The sequence below is a fragment of the Muntiacus reevesi genome, chromosome 9 (assembly GCF_963930625.1).
Source record: "Muntiacus reevesi chromosome 9, mMunRee1.1, whole genome shotgun sequence".
NCBI classification, from domain to species: Eukaryota; Metazoa; Chordata; class Mammalia; order Artiodactyla; family Cervidae; genus Muntiacus; species Muntiacus reevesi.
Genome location: NC_089257.1, coordinates 15,890,209 through 15,908,646, shown reverse-complemented (window position 1 = coordinate 15,908,646; position 18,438 = coordinate 15,890,209). Strand labels below are relative to the sequence as shown.

At 43.3% G+C, this 18,438-nt stretch overlaps 1 protein-coding gene across 8 annotated transcripts in view; it reads right to left on the bottom strand.

The window, feature by feature from the left end:
• AMBRA1 (autophagy and beclin 1 regulator 1) overlaps positions 1–18,438 on the bottom strand; it is a 166,503-nt gene that overhangs the window by 76,530 nt on the left and 71,535 nt on the right. For all 8 annotated transcript variants that reach the window (XR_010664376.1, XM_065943868.1, XM_065943866.1 and 5 more), the window contains 2 exons: positions 13,620–13,700; positions 12,821–12,921 (listed from right to left, as the gene is read on the bottom strand). Coding sequence is in view for 7 of the 8 variants with exons in the window: in XM_065943868.1 (XP_065799940.1) it covers positions 12,821–12,921; positions 13,620–13,700 (182 nt within the window). In the remaining variant the exon portion in view is untranslated. The remainder of the gene's footprint in view (positions 1–12,820; positions 12,922–13,619; positions 13,701–18,438) is intronic.

The window sequence follows — 18,438 nt, the reverse complement described above, 5'->3', positions numbered from 1 at the left end:
AATGCATGTCTGTCTGAATAAACCAAATGATGATTTAAACCATTTAAATAATGAAAAATCAAGATATTTCTCTGGAATTCAAAATCTATACATCAATAACCCTTGGTATGCTGAAACTTTCCTTCCACGTATATGTAAGGACACTTTAAAAAGCAGTTTGTTGACAGTGAGTTACTAGGCTACCTCAGATCTCAAAAACTGACTTCATTGTGGTATTTTCCTGTAATGATCCCTCATGATTCAAGCCTCTCCTCTGAAACCATGCGCTTATAGAGACAGTCCCCTCTCTGACTCTGGGGTCAGCCAAGTGGCTTTTGTTAGCTGATGGGACAATAACAGAAGTGAAAAAGCAGAGACTCGCCGAGTGCTCATTGCGTTGGGGCCTGACGGCTCATTCCTCTCTGGAAGCCTGAGAGACTTCATGAGGAAAACCTCGTGAAGCGAGAAGAGACAAGCCACGAGCTGAGGCCAGCGACACGCGAAGCCATCTGCACCGGTCTGCAGGGGCTACAGTCACAAATAACCACAAACTTAGTGGCTTAACATAAATGTACTATTTTTCATTGCTGCAGGTCAGAAGTCCAACGAGTGTCTTGGGCTAAAATCAAGGTGGTGGCAGGATTACACTATTTTTCTGGAGGCTCTTGGGAAGGGTTTGCTTCCTTGCTCATTTGTTTTGGCAGAGTTCAGTTCCTTGCAGTTTTAGGACTGAGTTCTGGTTTTCTTGCTGACTGGTGGCTGAGCACCAAACAACTCCCATCTTCTACAACTGCATCTCGCTGACTGACCTGTCTGCCTTTCTCCTCTGCTTTCAAAGGCTCATGTGATTAGACTGGGTCCACACAGATAATTCAGTGTTATCTCCCGATCCCAAAATCTCAATCACACGTGCGAAGTTCCTTCTGCCAGGTAAAGTAATGCACTCACGGGCTCCCAAGAATGAGTGATGTGGTGATCTTCGGCAGGCCACCGTCCTGTTACATCAACCACGACCACCCATGCCCAGCCAAGCCATCACCAGACACAGAGCCGCCAAGCTCGCTCAGATCAGAGAAACGCACCCTGGACCCACGGAACTGTGAGGAACAACCAACACTTTTTTAAAGCCAGTGTATTTTGGGGTGGTTTGTGTGGCCAAGGCTACACCCCTCCCGAGGGGTCTGTGCACCCCTCAACCTGATAACAGACACTCTTTCCGTTTCTCTGCTCTGGTTCAACAAGCATGCCCAAGAGGTCACAGGCCGTTTTCTGTCCTCTGAATCATAAAACAAAACCATTAAATTAGGTTATGTCTTCTTTCAATCCAGATCTAGGGATGACTGCTGAGATTTCACAAAAGACAGCCTTGTAATCTCAACAGAACCAGAGAGGGGCTTCCTGATCCACAACTAGAAACTACACATACCAAAAATATATAAATAGATATATACACATTCACACTTGAAATGTGGGGGGAAGATTTGAAGGAAGGACCAATCTCTGATAGAGCAAAAGCTGCTGGGGATGACAGGGGAATTTCACTGCTACCTAACCGCCTCTTCTTCAAGTACAAAGACCCACGAGGGCTTGGGGGCACACCTTCTAAGCAGGGGTCTCTAACTCTTCATTAGTCAAATCCATTTCTTCAGATGGGCTCGTCCTCAAATCTGCTGATACTTAAAGGTCTGGAGAGCAGTGGGAGGAAAACGCTAAGCGCAAGTTAATGTCCTCTTGGCTCTTTTGGCCGACTTCCCTGTGCCTGGGCCTGGCCTATTAATTGAATGCTATTCGGATTCCATCTCAAAACGAATGAGGATGGAGACCAGAGGCCTGCCTTCCCCAGACTGATAAGAGCAGCACAGTGCAATTATACTGGAGCAGCTTTGTTTGGGAATGTAATCACCGCCCCAGCCTTCTTCCCGATGGGACGGCAACAGTGTAATTACCGCTTCAGGAGTCATTGTTTGGGAATGTATTTCTTCTACAGGGCTCTTTCGAGGGGAGAGGAGCTGCAACAAGAATATAAGAGAATTTGTAGCCCACTCCCCAGTAGCGGTTTCGTAGGCTGAACAAATTATTTTTTGTTTTCTTACAGTAAAGCCAGAGTTTAACTTTTCAGCCTGTTTTTCTGCCAACAAGGAATCACCCTATACCCCATGATGGTTCTGTTTGAGAAGTCCCAACCTAAAGCTAGACAGCCTGAGTTCTGATTCCTACTCTGTCAAGTAGGACCTGTGGTCGTGCGCAAATTACTTCATCTGCTTATGCCTCAGTTTCCTTATTTGCAAACAGGAGTACTAACAAGGCATCACTAGAATACTGTGAAGACTAAGTGAAATAATATGTGAGCAGTGCTTAGAGCTCTACCTGGCATAAGGAAGTGCTCTAGGGTCTGTTTTCAGCACATCTGAAGCAATGCATTCCACCGCAGTCACCGCATTTTGCAAATATGATCTAACATCGTGCTCAGTTGTGTCCGACTCTGTAACCCCATGGACTGCAGCCCGCCAGGCTCCTCTGTCCATGGGATTTTTCAGGCAAAAACACTACAGTGGGTTGCCATTTCCTCCTCCAGGGGGATCTTCCCGACTCAGCGAGTGAACCCATGTCTCCCGCATCTCCTGCATTGGCAGGCAGATTCTGTACCACTCTGCCACCTTGGCTCAAGGTACTAGGCTTAACCTACTGCACTATCTCTGTCCACAACGCTTTTCCAGTTCAGCATGAAGAGAAACGCTTTGGAATACTTTAAATGCTGCTATAGAACTGTCAGTCTCTAAGCTATTCACTCTATTGAGTAAGAGTTACTAGATGTTTCCATGTCACTCCTTTTCATTTGTTTACTAGTCCAGGGAAATTACAATAAAGACACTGCTGTGAGCTTCCTATCGGAAGAATGAGCAAGTACTACCAAGGCTGCCACTGGCAGCATGGCACATTCTGAAGAAAACTCACCTTCTTAGACAGATTTATTCATGAAAATCAATGCTGTTATTTTTCTTCACATGCCTCCAGCACATCCGACCTCCCTGACCTGCCACTGGGAACCTAGACCTTTGACGTCCTGTCTGGTTTTCCCCTGTTCCTTTGCAGCCTGGACCAGTTAAACTCTCTGCCTAGGAAGAGCATTCTGGGGCTTGTGCTTCACCAGCCATGAGCCATCAGAGTATGAATCATGAGTGTGCTTGCCAAGCAATTCCAAAGAATACGACCCCACAGCTCAAGGCACCAGCAGTGAAGCTGGGCCCTTCTGCATGGCACACACCTGCCCTGAGCTGGGCTTCAGGCAAATGCAGGGGTTCGTGACGGTCGCCCTGTAACACGAGACACTGCTTTTACAGGCTGGAGTGTGTCACTACAGGACAGCTTTCTGCCCTGAGATGACACTAAACACCCGACCAAAACAAACACCCCCGAAGACTCTCAACGCTTCAAAAGGCCCCTGGTCACCCATGTGCAGGTGCCTACTTCTACCTCACCACTTACACCAAGATATCTATCTGCGCTTGCCCTGGGCTTCCAGCTGAGTGCCACAAGGGCCCTGGGGGAAGAGCCAGCCTTGTGGATCAGCAGGTGTTAAAGAAAGGAAATTAACACCCACAGGTTGGCTCTACTTTGGTAGAGAGGGTGAGAGGTGCTGTCTGCCAGCTCCCATGGCATTTCCAGCCAGTTTGGAATAAATGAGACTGCCTGAGGACATGAACTGAGAAAGGGAAAGAAAAGCTAATATGAGATCAGAGTTTTAAAAAGAAGGAGGTGGCGGGTTAGCATTCCTACCAAGGACTCAGGTAAAAAAGAATGGAGTAGATGGGATAGCAATGAAGACTATTTCAAGTCTTTCCAGAGTGTGTATAAGATCTCTAATCTCAAACAAAGAGAAGACTGGCTACTGCCTCCACTGGAAAAAAAGGGGGGCTTTGACCTCATATTTCGCTTATTCTTTCCTCACATCTCCTCCATAGCTTTCTGTATTGTATCATGTGTTCTGAGGGGTTATAAAACATATCAAAGCATGTACTAATCATAATCTAAGAAGACAGAAATAGAAGGGTTCTGGCATTACAGTGGGTCCTTGGGAGATGAGAGAGCATCTTCAGTTGCATCTGCAAAATGAGAAGCATTTCTAAGATGTGCAGAAGCCACAGGACTCAAACGCTGAGACCTCTAGGTCTAGGGAAGCCCCAGGTACAGAGAACTTACAGGACAAGTTACACAGCAGGGTCTCAGCCCAAATATCTTCATGCCCACCTTTCTATTTCAGGAGGAAGAAGGGGAATTGACAGGAGATTGGTTAAGAAGTTGGAAGAAAGGCTATAGGTCAATTTTGCCTAGGAAGAAAACTCCTAGCAGAGTCGACAAGAACCTGTGGTCCCATCAAAAAAGCTTAAGAGACTCCTATTTTCCGCTATAGAGACGCTGGCAGGTTCTGCACTCTCATGGCCAGTTTTTTGTGTACACTTCTACCTTAGCATTTAGCACAAGACATACTATCCTCTAGCCGTTTCTGAGCATGATGGGCTTACACAGTAGGTGGAAAGTGTATGGAAAGCAGAGATCATGTCTTCTTCATCTGCATACTATCATATACCTAACACGGTGCCACCAAAAAACCCAGAAGCTCAATACATGTTTATCAAGTAAAAATTGCTTATATACCAGCTGAGCACTCTGCAGGCAATGACAAATTCATTCATTTCCCACCCCGCCCTCCGCCCCATTACTCATAGCTCCAGAAAAAGAAGACTTATAAACCAGGGGCTCACCAGGACCAACGCATCTGAGACTCTGGGCACGCACACTCCTTAATGTGTTAGTAAGTCGTCTCTTCCCATTTCTTCCTCTCTGCCTCTGTCCCTTGCTTTAATTAGTTAATCTAGAGCAGTAGTTCTCAATTTTTCAAGTGCACCAGGATCACCTAGAAGACCATTTAAAACACAAATTCCTAAGCCCACAACCAGAATTTCTGCTTCAGTGTATCTGAGGTAGGGATCAAGAAGCATTTGGAACAAGATCCCAAATGACGCTGATGCTATTGGTCCACTTTGAGAATCCTATATTGCCATGGTTACACAGGAGCAAGTACTTGGTCTGGAGAGTAGATGCTTATTTCATGAGAGCAAGTTCTGATTAGAGACAGAAAAGGGTTACTCAAATGCAAACTCTGTGACTCCTCTAATCGAACCCTCTTGGTTGACATGACTACAGGCAACAATGGACACATTAGGTTGTCAAACTATCAACATAGGGAACTTCAGGTTACCATCTGTTGGTGTCTTAGAGCACAAGTTCCCAGTTTTTTCAACTCACTGACCAGAGCAAAGGGGAGAAAGCACTGCCTGGGACCCAGGAAGTGCACTGTTGAGGAAGACAGAAGAACAGTGGGATCAGCAAGGCTGTAATCAGTGGGGAGACTAGCACAGCTCTAGCTCAATGCTGGCCCCAAAGTCTTACAGTCAAAATCCTAATGACAAAAGCTAAAGTCTACTGAACACTTACTGTGTGCCAAAAAAAAAAAAACACCCAAACATGCTAAGTGCTTAATATTAGCTTATTTAATCCTCAAAACAATTCTCTGAGCGAAATACTATTCTTATGCCCATTTTACAGATGAAGAAACTGAATCCCAAGAAAAGATTAAATTAACCAAAATTACACTGTGAGGAAGCAGCATGAATATCTGAACCTAGACAGTCTCGCTCCGGAGCCCAAACTCCTGAATGCTTTGCTCCGCTGCCTCTCAGGCCAACCCTACAAGGCAAGTAGCAGCTGTCTCTCCCGAGCTCCCCCCAGGCTCCCAGACCCATGCAAAAGAGAAATGGGGACACACTCCCAGTTACCTCAAACTCCATCAAAACTCAAATTCCTGGTTCAAGCCCAGGCAGGTTTGAGTTACACACACACACACACACACACACACACACACACACACACAGAGTCTATCAGGATTGGCAATCAAAAGTCTCAGGGGAATTATTAAATTTTTAATACAGCCACCCCCCCCAAAATAAACCCACACAAACAATAACAATATAGAAAACCAGGCTACTCCTTGGCCAGACAGTAAACTCTGTAAGGGCAGAACCATTAAAATCTTTTAAAAGACTCAAAGTGCTCTGGAAAACGCTAAGCTTTTAGAAAGTGGTATGTACATCTCAAAGTGACAGGGTACAGACAGAGCACGGGTGTAAAGCGTCAGCGGGGGGGGGGGGGGGGGGGCGATCAAGAGGAAATTTCCCAGGGCAGAGAGAGATGGAGGCACAGAAAAACTCAGTCACACATTATAAAAGAGAAAAGTTCATTGACAAGCGCTGATATTTTCCTCTAGAAAAGCCTGAAGAAGCAACAGACAGTTCAGCTTAGAAACTAGAACCTATGTTCTTGACAAGCACACGTCTCGCTAGTGGATAAAGGAGATGCAATAAAAGGCTGGGGTAGAGACAGCATGGATGCTCAGTGACTGATGGAAGCCAAATAAGTACAAGGCCCTTGGTGCTGAAAGGCATCTGTGAAAGCTGGGTTCTCTGGGAGGAGTGCTGCTTTTATTTCTCCATTTCCCAGGCAACCAAGCCAGCCCCTTATCGCCTTTACTTTCATCACTGGAGCAGAATGAAAGGTAATTGGGTTAATTATTAAAGCGGTCCTAGCTAGTACCACCACCACTAATTGTCCATTTATCTGGGATTTACAAACAGCTATCTTAATTGATGTTGAGCTGGAATGTGCCACTCACTTTATCAGCCTGGCTACTGGAGAGGTCAAGAACATGGAGAATGGACCAGCCAAGCAGATAAAGGGTCTAACACCAGAATGATCCTTCATTTCTGTTCATACTCATGTAAGTGTACCATGATAGCCTTCAACTACATTCACTACTTTTAATCTTTCCCAGATTTGCCAATTCAAGTGAAGATATGGTATATAGTAATTAAGCTGTTGTACTAGGCAACTATATCAAGTTGAGAAATTAAACTATTTTTTAAATGTCAGCACAGCCAACCACCCAGATATCCACTTAGTTGGCCAAACTAGACTAGACAGGGCTCCTAAAAGTAATATCCTAACATACCAGGAAAGTGGGAAATACCTAGGAAAGTGGACCTGTGTTTTCAAACCAGTGTTTTCTAAAAAAGATGAGAGGCAGAAAACAACCAAAAATAAAGTTAACAAGAAAAGAAAAGTAAATTCTTGTAAAAGATGTATCTCAGTTGTACCCACAACACACAATAAGCAGAAGGATGCCCGGAACATGAAATAACATAAAACAATAGTTAAAATGATAACAATAGTTATAACAACTATAGCAATAGTTATAACACTGCACCATTGGTTTTATAACATATAAATATAGACATAATATATATAACAATAATAGCATAAAGGAGGGGCATAAGAATGTAGCTATAATGGAACAAGGTTTCTATATTTCACCAGAATTAAGTTTGTGTAAGTCTGAAGTAGATCCTGATATAGTTTAAAATCAAGAAAGTAATTAAAATAGCACATTAGAAGCTATCCACTCAACACAAAAGAAGTCAGTAAAGGAGAAACAGAGTAATAAAAAAAGTCATCAGAAAGACAGAAAACAAGCAGCAAAATGGCAGGCAAAATCTAACTACATCAATAACATTAAATGTGAATGGACTAAACAATCTAATCAAAAGGCAAAGATTGTCAGGCTAGATAAAAAATAAGATCCAACTGCATGGTTTCTATAGGAGACATACTATAAGATATAAATAGGTTTAAAGTAAAAGGATGGGAAAAAATATATATGCAGTCAACAATCCATAAAAGAGCTGGAGTAGCTATAATGATACAAGGAAAACTAGACTAAAGACAATATTATTAGAGAATATAACCTGTAAAAATTGTGAATCACTATCTTGTATATTTGAAACTTAGTTAACATTGTATATCATCTATACCAGAAAAAAAAAAAAAAAAAAAGACAATCACTACATGAACAGAGGGACATTTTATAACGAAAAAGTTGCTTCATGAGGAAGGCAAAACAATTACAAACATATATGTACCTAATAATAAGGTCCCAGAATATTTGAGGCAACAACTGACAAAATTGAACGGCGAAGTATACAATTCAGGAATAATGAGTAAAAATTTCAATATTCTACTCTTAATGATGGATAGAACAACTGGACAGAAAATCAGCAAGGGCACACAAAACTTGAAGAACACTGTCAGCCAAGCAGACCTCCCTGTCATCTATAGAACCTCTCACAAAGCGACAGAAGAAAACACAGTTTTCCCATGCACACGGGTAACATTCTCCAGAATAGACCATATGCTAACCCATAAAACAAGTCTCAATAAATTTAAAGTAACTGAAATAATACAAAGCACGTTCTTAGATCACAGTGAAATTAAATAAGAAAGCAACAACAAAAAGAAATTTGTGAAAATTGAAGAACACACTTCTAATCTAATGGCTCAAAGAAGAAATCCTAAGAGAAATTAGGATGACTGGGCACAAGGCCATCTCTAGCCCATGACACTCAACCAGGCCCCAGTGACCTGTGGCTAGAAGCAAAAAAAAAAAAAAAAAAAAAAAAATCCCTGACACTTCCCATTGATTTTAATCAAAATACTAAATTAAATACATCAGGCTGACATCTGCTGGGAGCAGATGCTCATTAGGATGAAAGTCAAAAAGATTAGGCAGAACAGATAACTAATACCCTGCATTACCCAGGTCCCCATCCCTCAGAAGTTTTCCTTCCAGTAATTACCAGGAAGATGTCAAATGCAGGGCCTCTCATTTCACTTGTATGAGGCCTCAAGCATGCAGAGAAACATTACAGGCTGAAGAACCTTTTGGCAGATACTCCCTACTTGAACAGGACAGAGTTATTATGAGTAAAGCTGACAGACCTGGGCATGTGACATTTACTTCTCTGAGCCTCAGCTTTCTCCCCTGCAGAATGGAAAACACACCATCTACTTCAGAGGGTTGTCAGAACCATTTAAGGAGATAATGTATGGGAAACCACTTTGGGCTGTACCTGGCCCATAGTGGCCAGTCATTAACTTCATTTCCTTCTCTGTTATGGACTGCTGTTACTACACAGAGATAGAGTTGTCTTCTAAAAGCTCAGCAGAGGGAGTTCCCCAGACTTTTGCAGGTCTCCCCAAAAATATACCTGTCAAAGTTGCAGTTGCAGTTTTAAATGTAGTTATATCTCTTTAAGTACAGGTTTAGGATTTGTGTTGCTGAAGAAGGGGCTTGGTGTGGGTTGATGGGTGACTGGCAGCCACCAGGAACCTACAGAATTGTAGGGAAGGCAACAAGATAAGGCGGAAGAGATGAAGATTAACAGACTAGCAAAACACTTCTCTGTAGCAGCTTCTGTTTTATATTACTGCTTTCAGGCTCTTGTGGGAGGAAGTGGGCAGAATGGATCTTAATTTTCTGCAAATCCATTTTTGCTGATGATTCTGAATGGTTTTGGCTAGGGTCCATTGAAAACTCATTTGCCACTGATCATGTCTCTGAAAACTGCAGGTGTGTGGATATGCTCTGTCCCTCCAGATCTGCTACATTTCCATGCTTCACCCCTACAAACAGCCACTCGCCATACAAAGGGTTTTGCCTTATGTTTGGAGCTAAGAACCAAAAAGCATGATTAAGGTATGGCCAACCACATAGACTCTGAGCTACAGAAATGTAGGGATCTTATTCACTAATCTCATTCTGTCTTATTATGTCTGTCTTATTCACTCTAGTAGCCTATAACACTGCCTGGCACACAGGTACGGAACAAACCCCTCTGAATGTAACTGTTCTGAGACCATCACAACCTCATTCCAATCATATCTGGGAAAAGCGCCTTTCCAGGAAAACTCAGAGTGCTTACTGCTAAAACGGAATTTGTCTTCACTTAGAAAGCCATTATTACAGCAGCTCTATTATATGATCACAAGTAAGTTTAATAAAAAGCAAAGCATCTGTGTCCAGGAGGGCACGAAGGCTCGGGGAAAGGGTTGTTATATAATAAGATTTTCCTGAGCAAGCAGCACCAGGTCATAAAAATCTATGTCTAGAATCCACTTAAAATGGAGGCACTAAAACAAACAGGAAAATCCCCTGAAGATCAGCCAAGTTCCCTGGGACCTCTTTCCCTCTTCGAGATTAAGGACCTACAAGAAGAAGACTATTTTGATGCTTCGCACTTAAAAATAGCTGTGGGGAGAACAGGCAGACTAGGAAACTCAAGTCCCACTGCCTGGTTCAGTTCTGGCTCCTTTACTTCTAGTTCCATCACCCTGGGCAAGTTAGCCTCCTGGGCTTCAGTTTCTACCACTGTTAATTAGAAAACAGCACCCATCTCACAGGATTACTGTGAGAAAGAGATGCAATGAGACAAGGAAGAGCACTTAGAACGCTCTCCAGCACACAGCAAATGCTCAATCAGTGTTAAGCTTTTCTTGTTGCTATTATTATTATTATTGGAGCTTTTCTCAAGAGAAGGAAAAGAGAAGCACAACTGTCACAGAGTCTGGAGGGACACCCAAATATCTACAAATCATGAGGGCATTTAAGAAAGGCCCGATGGAAAGAGAAACGCAAATGTATATTAACACACATATATACAGGGAATCTAGAAAGATGGTGTGGATGAACCTATTTGCATGCAAGCAGTGGAAACGCAGACATAGTGAACGGACCGGTGGACATGGCAAGGGAAGGAGAGGATGGGACGAACTGGGAGAGCAGCGCTGAAACAGAAACACTACCATACGTAAAATAGAGAGCCAGTGGGAATTTGCTGCATGACGCAGACAGCTCAAATCCGGTTCTTTTGTGACAATGCAGAGGGAGGGGTAGGATGTGGTGGGAGGTGCGAGGGAGGTTCAAGGGGGAGGGGACATATGTATACTTAGGGCTGATTCCTGCTGATGTACGGCAGAAACCAACATAATGTGGTAAAGCAATTATCTTCCAATTAAAAAAAAAAAACAAACAGTAGGATAGATGCAGACTATTACACACAGGGTGGATAAACAACAAGGTCGTCCTATTGTATAGAACGGGGAACTATATTCAATATGCTGGGATAAACCACAATAAAAATACACATATGATGTATACCTATGTGTATAACTGAGTCACGCAGCTATACTGTAGAAATTAACACAACGCTGTAAAATCAACAATAACGAGATGAAAAAGACCAATGGACACTTTCTAACTGCTATCTTGAGAAAATGAAAGAAATGAGCTTAAATGTGAATGGAAACCATCCACTAATCTAACTCAAGAGGGAACTTCTCCGAGAGTCTCGACTTCCTTATCCTTAGGGTACTTTGCAGCTTCTGTTAGAGAAGTTTTCTCAATAGATTTCATACTTGTAAACAACTGCCTGCTGGAATATAACCCCTATATTCAAAACTACCCGTAAGTGAAAGGAGCCATTTGGGGTCAGACCTCTGGACATAAAGAAGGGAAGAAGAAATGGAGGTCAAGAGTTATTAGATCAAAGGAGACAAAAAACAACATAGAGCTGTTCCAAAAGAAAAACAAAAAACCAACAACGAAATGCCAAGGAAACAGCCTTCCCAGCAGTAGGGGGGCAAGAGCCGCTGGTGGAGGCAGAAGTCTGAACAAGGAGGGTGGAGGGGAGCTCTGTGGTACTGTCTGGCAGCAAGTGGCCATCTGCTAGTGAGGACCTTCCACGTGCCGTCAGCCACACCACACAGAAGTGCCCGGCAAGGCGAGGCGCAGAGCCGCGGGGTCTGCTCACCAGCGCGGGCCACAACCCTCCTGGGTGGAGGCGGTCAGGACACCACGGGGCAGTCTGCTCGCCCACCAAGCCCGGGCCTACGGAGCCCTGGTGCTCTCTCGGCCTTGGCGCCAGCTCAAGAATACCGCTACCTAAAGGACTCCAGGTCCCACGGCCCACCCACCAGCTATCACCACAGCTCGGTCAGAAATCACCTTCCTGCAGCTCCATGGCGCCACCGCCTCACACAGATCCCTCTCTACCTGGAACCACCACATGGCCCAGATTTTCCAAAACATATTGTCATTTGAATTTTTTAAATAAAGATGCTTATTAAAGATACACCAAGATGTGGCTTGATTTTTATAGTTTTTAATGCCTTTACGTACATAAATTTACAAGTTGGCAGTGGAAGGTGAGCGGGGGGAGAAGGAGAGGAAAGAGAAAAACCTTTTGTCAGGAAAAAAAAAAATGCATCTGCTTTGTCTCCTTCTCCAGAGACTGCCCAGAAGCAGCAGTACCCCTGTGTCTCAGCCCAGTCACGTCATACCTCTTAGGCCCCAAACACTGGTCACTGTTATTCAACCACCATATAACTGCCTCGGCTGGCTTGTCCAGCCCACTTTCTGTTCTGTGGAAATTTTTAAGCCGGCTCCTCCATGGGTCTCTTTGCTTCCTCTGAAGACTCCATAGGGCCTGGGAACTCCATGTGCTGGCAGCAGACAAGGGTCGGAGAGGTGTGCCTTCAGCTCCTAATTAAATCACAGGATCTGGCTCATGAGTTCCTTGCCAATAAAACATGAGCAAGGCACCTTTATCATTCCATTTAAAAAAGTAAAAAAAAAAAAAAGTCTATTTGCTGGATTAAGAAACAAGCGGTTTAAACAAACAAATAAAAAAAGATGTCTGAAGGAAGAGGGGATGGACAAAAAGCAGCAGCTTCCCTGAATCAGGAGCTTCCTGCCCTGAAGTAAGGCGTCTGAGTATGAGACTTTCCGCCAGATGCCAAGATGCCGTCGTAACAACGCAGGTAGAGAAAGGGAGAGCTCCCCTTGACTCCTCCTTTTAAAATTCCAAAAGACGAAGAAACAACTCCTCCTTACCTGCCAGGACCCTGTTAACAGAAGAGTGAGTAGCCAAGCCAGGCTGTCCACGTTCATGAAAAATTCCAGCATAAGGCAAGTACTCAGGCAGCAAGAAACGCCTGTAAGAAGGAATCGCGTGTTAAAAGCCTACTATCTTAATACAAAGGAGATACACCATCTACCAACCCACAATCAAAGATAAGAGCTCACAGGTTGGATGCATGAGGCAGTGCTTGGGCCCGGTGCACTGGGAAGACCTAGAGGGATTGGGTAGAGAGGGAGGTGGGAGGGGGGATCGGGATGGGGAATACATGTACAACCATGGCTGATTCATGTCAATGTATGACAAAACCCACTACAATATTGTAAAGTAATTAGCCTCCAACTAATAAAAATAAATGAAAAAAAATACTATATAATCTACAAAAAAAAAAAAAAAAAAAAAAGATAAGGGCTCCACTAAGCCTAGGAATCCACAGAAACCTAGAGCAGAGTGAAATTCCTAGGACACATCCCTTCACACACATCTATCTTCTTCCCGATTGTGCTTCTAAGGCTTCCCAAGGCTTTTTTATTGGGGGGGGGGGGGGGCTCCTATTCTTGAACAGGATGCTCCAAATGCCACTTTTCTATGCCTTTTCATTGTGGTTAATCATCTCCTGGGAAGTTTTTAGGTGGCAGGGCTTGACTGTAGGCTCCCTAGGACATAATTCCAGATATGGACAATCCAGATCAGGAAGTAGGTTTAAAAATCCCAGTCTCTTGTAAAGGCTTCCTTAGAAAAGCCTCTTCTAAGAGCTGACTACCCGGTTCTTACCTTGGGACAAAGCGTCCAAGCGAAGGTGCAGACATCCGGGCGTTGCGTGGAGCTCGGTGCCGGGATCTGTCACCATTGTCCCTGGAGAAAAAGAAAAAGGCTGCACGTGAGAGAGTCACTAAAGCAGAATCAGACACCAGCCCCAAAGACAAGATATGTCCCAAACTAAAGTCCTACCCTTAGGTGAAGGCCCCGGAGAAATCAGTCATCCCGGTTGCTTACTAACTTGAATGGTACATTCATATACTGCATTTCTGGAGAACCTGATTAAAAAATTTTTGAGCATTTACTAACAGTTCAGTAAGAAGGAAGCTTTTTCTTGAGTTAATGTGGTCTCTGAACTCTGCAGCATCTGAAACTGAAACCAAGTTTGGATCTTCTAAAGGGATTTAGAATGGATACATGTAAACTTTTTCTTTTTTCTAGATCGAAAGATAAGAGAAACTTTGGCTTTAGAGGATCCATGAAGGAAAGAAAGATTATCTTTAAATACATTGGTTTAGGTCCTTGGTATGGAAAAATCATTGATATGTGAAAGAAAAACAACACAAGAAAAAGACTAGGCAGTCCTTTCTTTTAGAGACTGAAAAATTAACAATGATGAAGATGATCAGACAATGCAATCTAGGTCATTTTAGTAAAAAGAAAAAATGTTTAGTGTTTTCTTTATGGTCTGTTAGAATAACAGTAATAACCACCATTATTAAATAGCTACTAAGTCCTAATACAAAGGTTATTAATTAATGTTATCTCATTTAATCTTTCCATCAAGTATCATTAGATGTGTTTTACAGAGTAAGGGACTAAGGACCAGAGAGACAAATGCCCAAGGTCATACAACTAGTAAGTGGTTGAGATAAGATTCAAGGAAGATCCGTCTGACTCTAAAGCCCTGGCTCTTTTCACTACACTTCACTGCTTCCTACAAGAAAAGAGAAGACAGGCGTCACGTGGCTTAGCTTCCAATGCATGAAAGGAACAATAAGCCAAAGGGCACGGCTGGACAGAGTAGTTAATTAACTGCTCAACCAACTCTACAAAATAAATGAACCTCTTGAGAGTTTGATTTGGGATATTTTCTAAATTCTTCCTTTGGATTATCTTCAATTTAATGAGATAATCTTCAAACTGGCCCTGGAATCAAAGACAACACTTTGGCTTTCAAGGGCACTACTAAGAGCCTTACAAACCAGAAATGAAAGCCTAGGAAAATTTTTGTATCTTGGTGGAATTGGATGCTGAGCATTTAGAGACAAATCAATATCAGGGATATTGGAAGTTGATCCATTAAAAGTCAGTACTTGGTTTTTATCTTCCCAGAAGAGACAGCATATCTCTGTTTTCTTTAACATAGCAAATTTCTTTGACTTGAAACTCTACAGGTGAAGGGAGATGCAAGGAAAGAAAGATAAGACCATATGGAAAGTGAAAAGGGGATTATAAAGAACGAGATCAGAAGTTCCTGACCAGTAGACTGCAACTCTGGGGAACCCACCAAATTATTACAAGGAGTAGCTGATCATCAAACAAAAAAAGGCAGCTCCCAAATTAAGTATATTATTATTTTTCAATATGTAGATTCAAGTTGTGATCAAAGTACAAATTCAGTTAAAAGTACAGGTGAATTCATGACAGCTCTTCATATATTCTACTTATCAATGGGCACTAAAAGTGCAACTAATTATCATGAGAGGAGTTAGAAAATATGTTGAAGTTAAAAAGGGTTCTGAGGGGGGAAAAGGGTCCTAGGCCTCAAAACAGTCGAAAATTAAGTTACGGAAAGCAGCATCATGGGACAAATCCAATTACTTTATTCTACAGCTATAAGAGAGAGCTGGTCTTCCCAGAATCACAATGTGGAGCTGACAATTTACTTCTGAACAAGGGCCAAAGAGCCCTCTCCCTCTGGACAATAAACAGCACTCTCTCTGGCATGAGCAGACTTGGAGAGCAGGAAAGGGGAGCGGGGGCAGAGCAGGAGACAGTTGCTTAATCGCTAAGTCACGTCTCACTCTTTTGCGACCTGATGGACCATAGCCTGCCAGGCTCCTCTGTCCGTGGGGATTTCCCAGGCTCGAATACTGGAGCGGGTAGCCAGTCCCTTCTCTAAGGGAACTTCCTGACCCGGGGGTGGAACCTGCATCTCCTGCACTGGCAGGCAGATTCTTCACCACTGACCCACCGGGAAGCCCACAGGAGACAGTGCTAAACAGCAGTTGCCAGAACCCAAACATGACACAGAGCTGGGTGACGGGACATAGGAAGGTAACTCAGAGAAGTGGACAAACACCACGACTGGGAGAGAATCTGGGCTCCTGGGACATATTTCCTATGGCTCTTTTCATTGTTATTAAAACCTAAAAACAATTAACTTCCTTCTGATTCAATTTCTCCTCCCATTTAAAAAAAGAAGGGAGGAAGGAGGACAAAACATGGTCAGAGATAATGGTTTTATGTTACTTAGAGATTACTGGAAGATATATACAGATGTATCTATATATAGCTATATCTTCCGGTAAACTCTGAGTAACATATCATAACAATCTCCCTTTATATATATATATATATAGGGAGAGAGAGAGGAAAATAAGATACATATACAGGAAAATCAGCTGGCTCAGATACAAGCAGTCTCAGACTGACTGTTACATTAGGAACCACAAAAGAGGTAATATATTAAGTGACTGGAGATGTATCTAACATTTTGATTAATGATAGGGAAGTCGGAGTTAAACAGCATTTCAATAAAATGTAGAGAAGACTTCAAATTCAAATTGTTGGGCACACTAACAAAGAAGCAGAAATAACCGAACTGACAGACTGATTTGGAAAAGTGGACCATGGTGAACACACAAACAAGATGCTGCCTCTAGGGAAAAAAAAACCAAAGGCATCTGGGAGAAAATAGCCTGTAACAGTAGTAACTCAAACATTTCCTGACTGGAAAAAACTTGAAAACATAAATGAGCAAGGAGGCACAGGCCAGAAGGCCCAACCAGTGGACAAGTTAAGCAAGAACAGGGCAAAAGACCCAGGTTTTCCTGCTGGCACACAAAAATCCCTGACTAAAGGCGTGGCTCCAACAAGCAAGAGGGGAAGACAGCAACTCATGACTCTGGCTGCTATTCTCCTATAGTCTAGAAAGGAGAGAAAGTTCAAAATAAGGAGCTGAGATGGGGAACCATATTTCAATGTGAAGCATATCTGCAAAGGCTCGGCAGAGGGGGTGGACAGAAGTGAGGGGAGAGAGGAGGAGTGGTAAGGGTGTTAAGAACGGACAAAAAAATTAAAAAAAAAACTTAACACGTTCAATTCAGAAAACTACACAGACTCTGCCCCTCACTCCAGTGCTGATACAAGATCAACACAGAGCAAGACTCCACGAGACAAAGGAGGCAAATCTAGGCCGAGACTGAAGGTTAGAAAATGTTTGCCCGACGAGCAGAGGGTGAAAGGTAGAGCCAGAGGCAGTTCACAGAGCAGTAATGGAGGGTGCTACATACTGGAGGCCAACATAACACAACACAAGGGCTTCCCTGGTGGCTCAGAATTCGCCTGCCCATGCGGAAGATGCGGGTTCAACCCCTGGGTCAGGAAGATCCCCTGGAGAAGGAAATGGCAACCCAGTCCAGAATTCTTGCCTACAGAATTCCATGGACAGAGGAGCCTGGTGGATGGACTAGTCTATGGGGTCACAACACAGTGGGACATGACTTGGCACTAAACAAGAAGAATAAGGACAACAATGTAACATAGACCATGCCCTTTTCAAGGGGGTGGGGAGGAACTTAAAAAAACAAACACAGTGAAGACCCGAGTATGCAAACATGCTGGCACTGCTCCTCTATCACTGGAGGACTCTTTCTCACCAGAATCCTTTTCAGGGAAACACCTGAGAAATCCTCATCAATTTCATCAGTCAGAAGCTGCCTTTAAGTCAGCGGGACAGAAGCTGGCTGAGTTATTAATGGCTTTCCCAGCTGTTGAACTCTGTGCATCTCTGATTAACTCTCAGAGGGGTATTTGGGAAGGAGAGAGGAAAAAAAAAATCAGACTTTCTTATAAAACATTTTATAAGGAAAAAAACACCCATCAAACAATTAAGCGTCTAAGACGAGTGCCAAATTCAAGAAAATGCAATCTCTGGAACAAGGGAGAAACACAGCAGCTACCCTTGCTAAATGCCTGGGATTAATTGCCTCAGAGAGAGGCTGTAATTTAAAGGAATGGAAAACACACCTACAGGCTGCCGTCTGAGTCCTGACCAGACAGTCGGGCTGCCATCACCGCTCTTGACAAACAGCTCTGACTCGGGCCTTTGTCAAGGCAGCTCTGGCAGCACAGAGCTCAAAAGGCCATTGTCTTCTTGACAACACACAGTTGACTCGGCTGAAAATCAGACTATTAAAAAAAATACCTGTTTCCCCCGAGCTCTTCGGTTTCTACTCCATCTCCAGACAATAGAGGGCGTACTCCATCACTCCTGCCCCTGGAGGCACAGAGATCTTAGCTAAGTCCTTTCTTTACTGGGGTGCCATTCGTGAGGCTCTGGTCCCTATTTTGAAGGACTGTGTGTGTGCGCCAGGGCGAGATTTCGGGGAGGGAGGCACAGGCCCAGCTGGGATTATTCATAGGGGATACCTAATAGCAGAGGTCTCTTGGAAATGCAGAGCCTTAATTCTTCTCCAAGGAATAGTAATATAACAGATAATTACCACTTACAAATTCTTCTCCTCTCTTATTCTACCTTTAATTTCATCTGCATACATTATGCAAATCCATATTCCTATTGTGCATTTTATATTAAAAAATAAATACA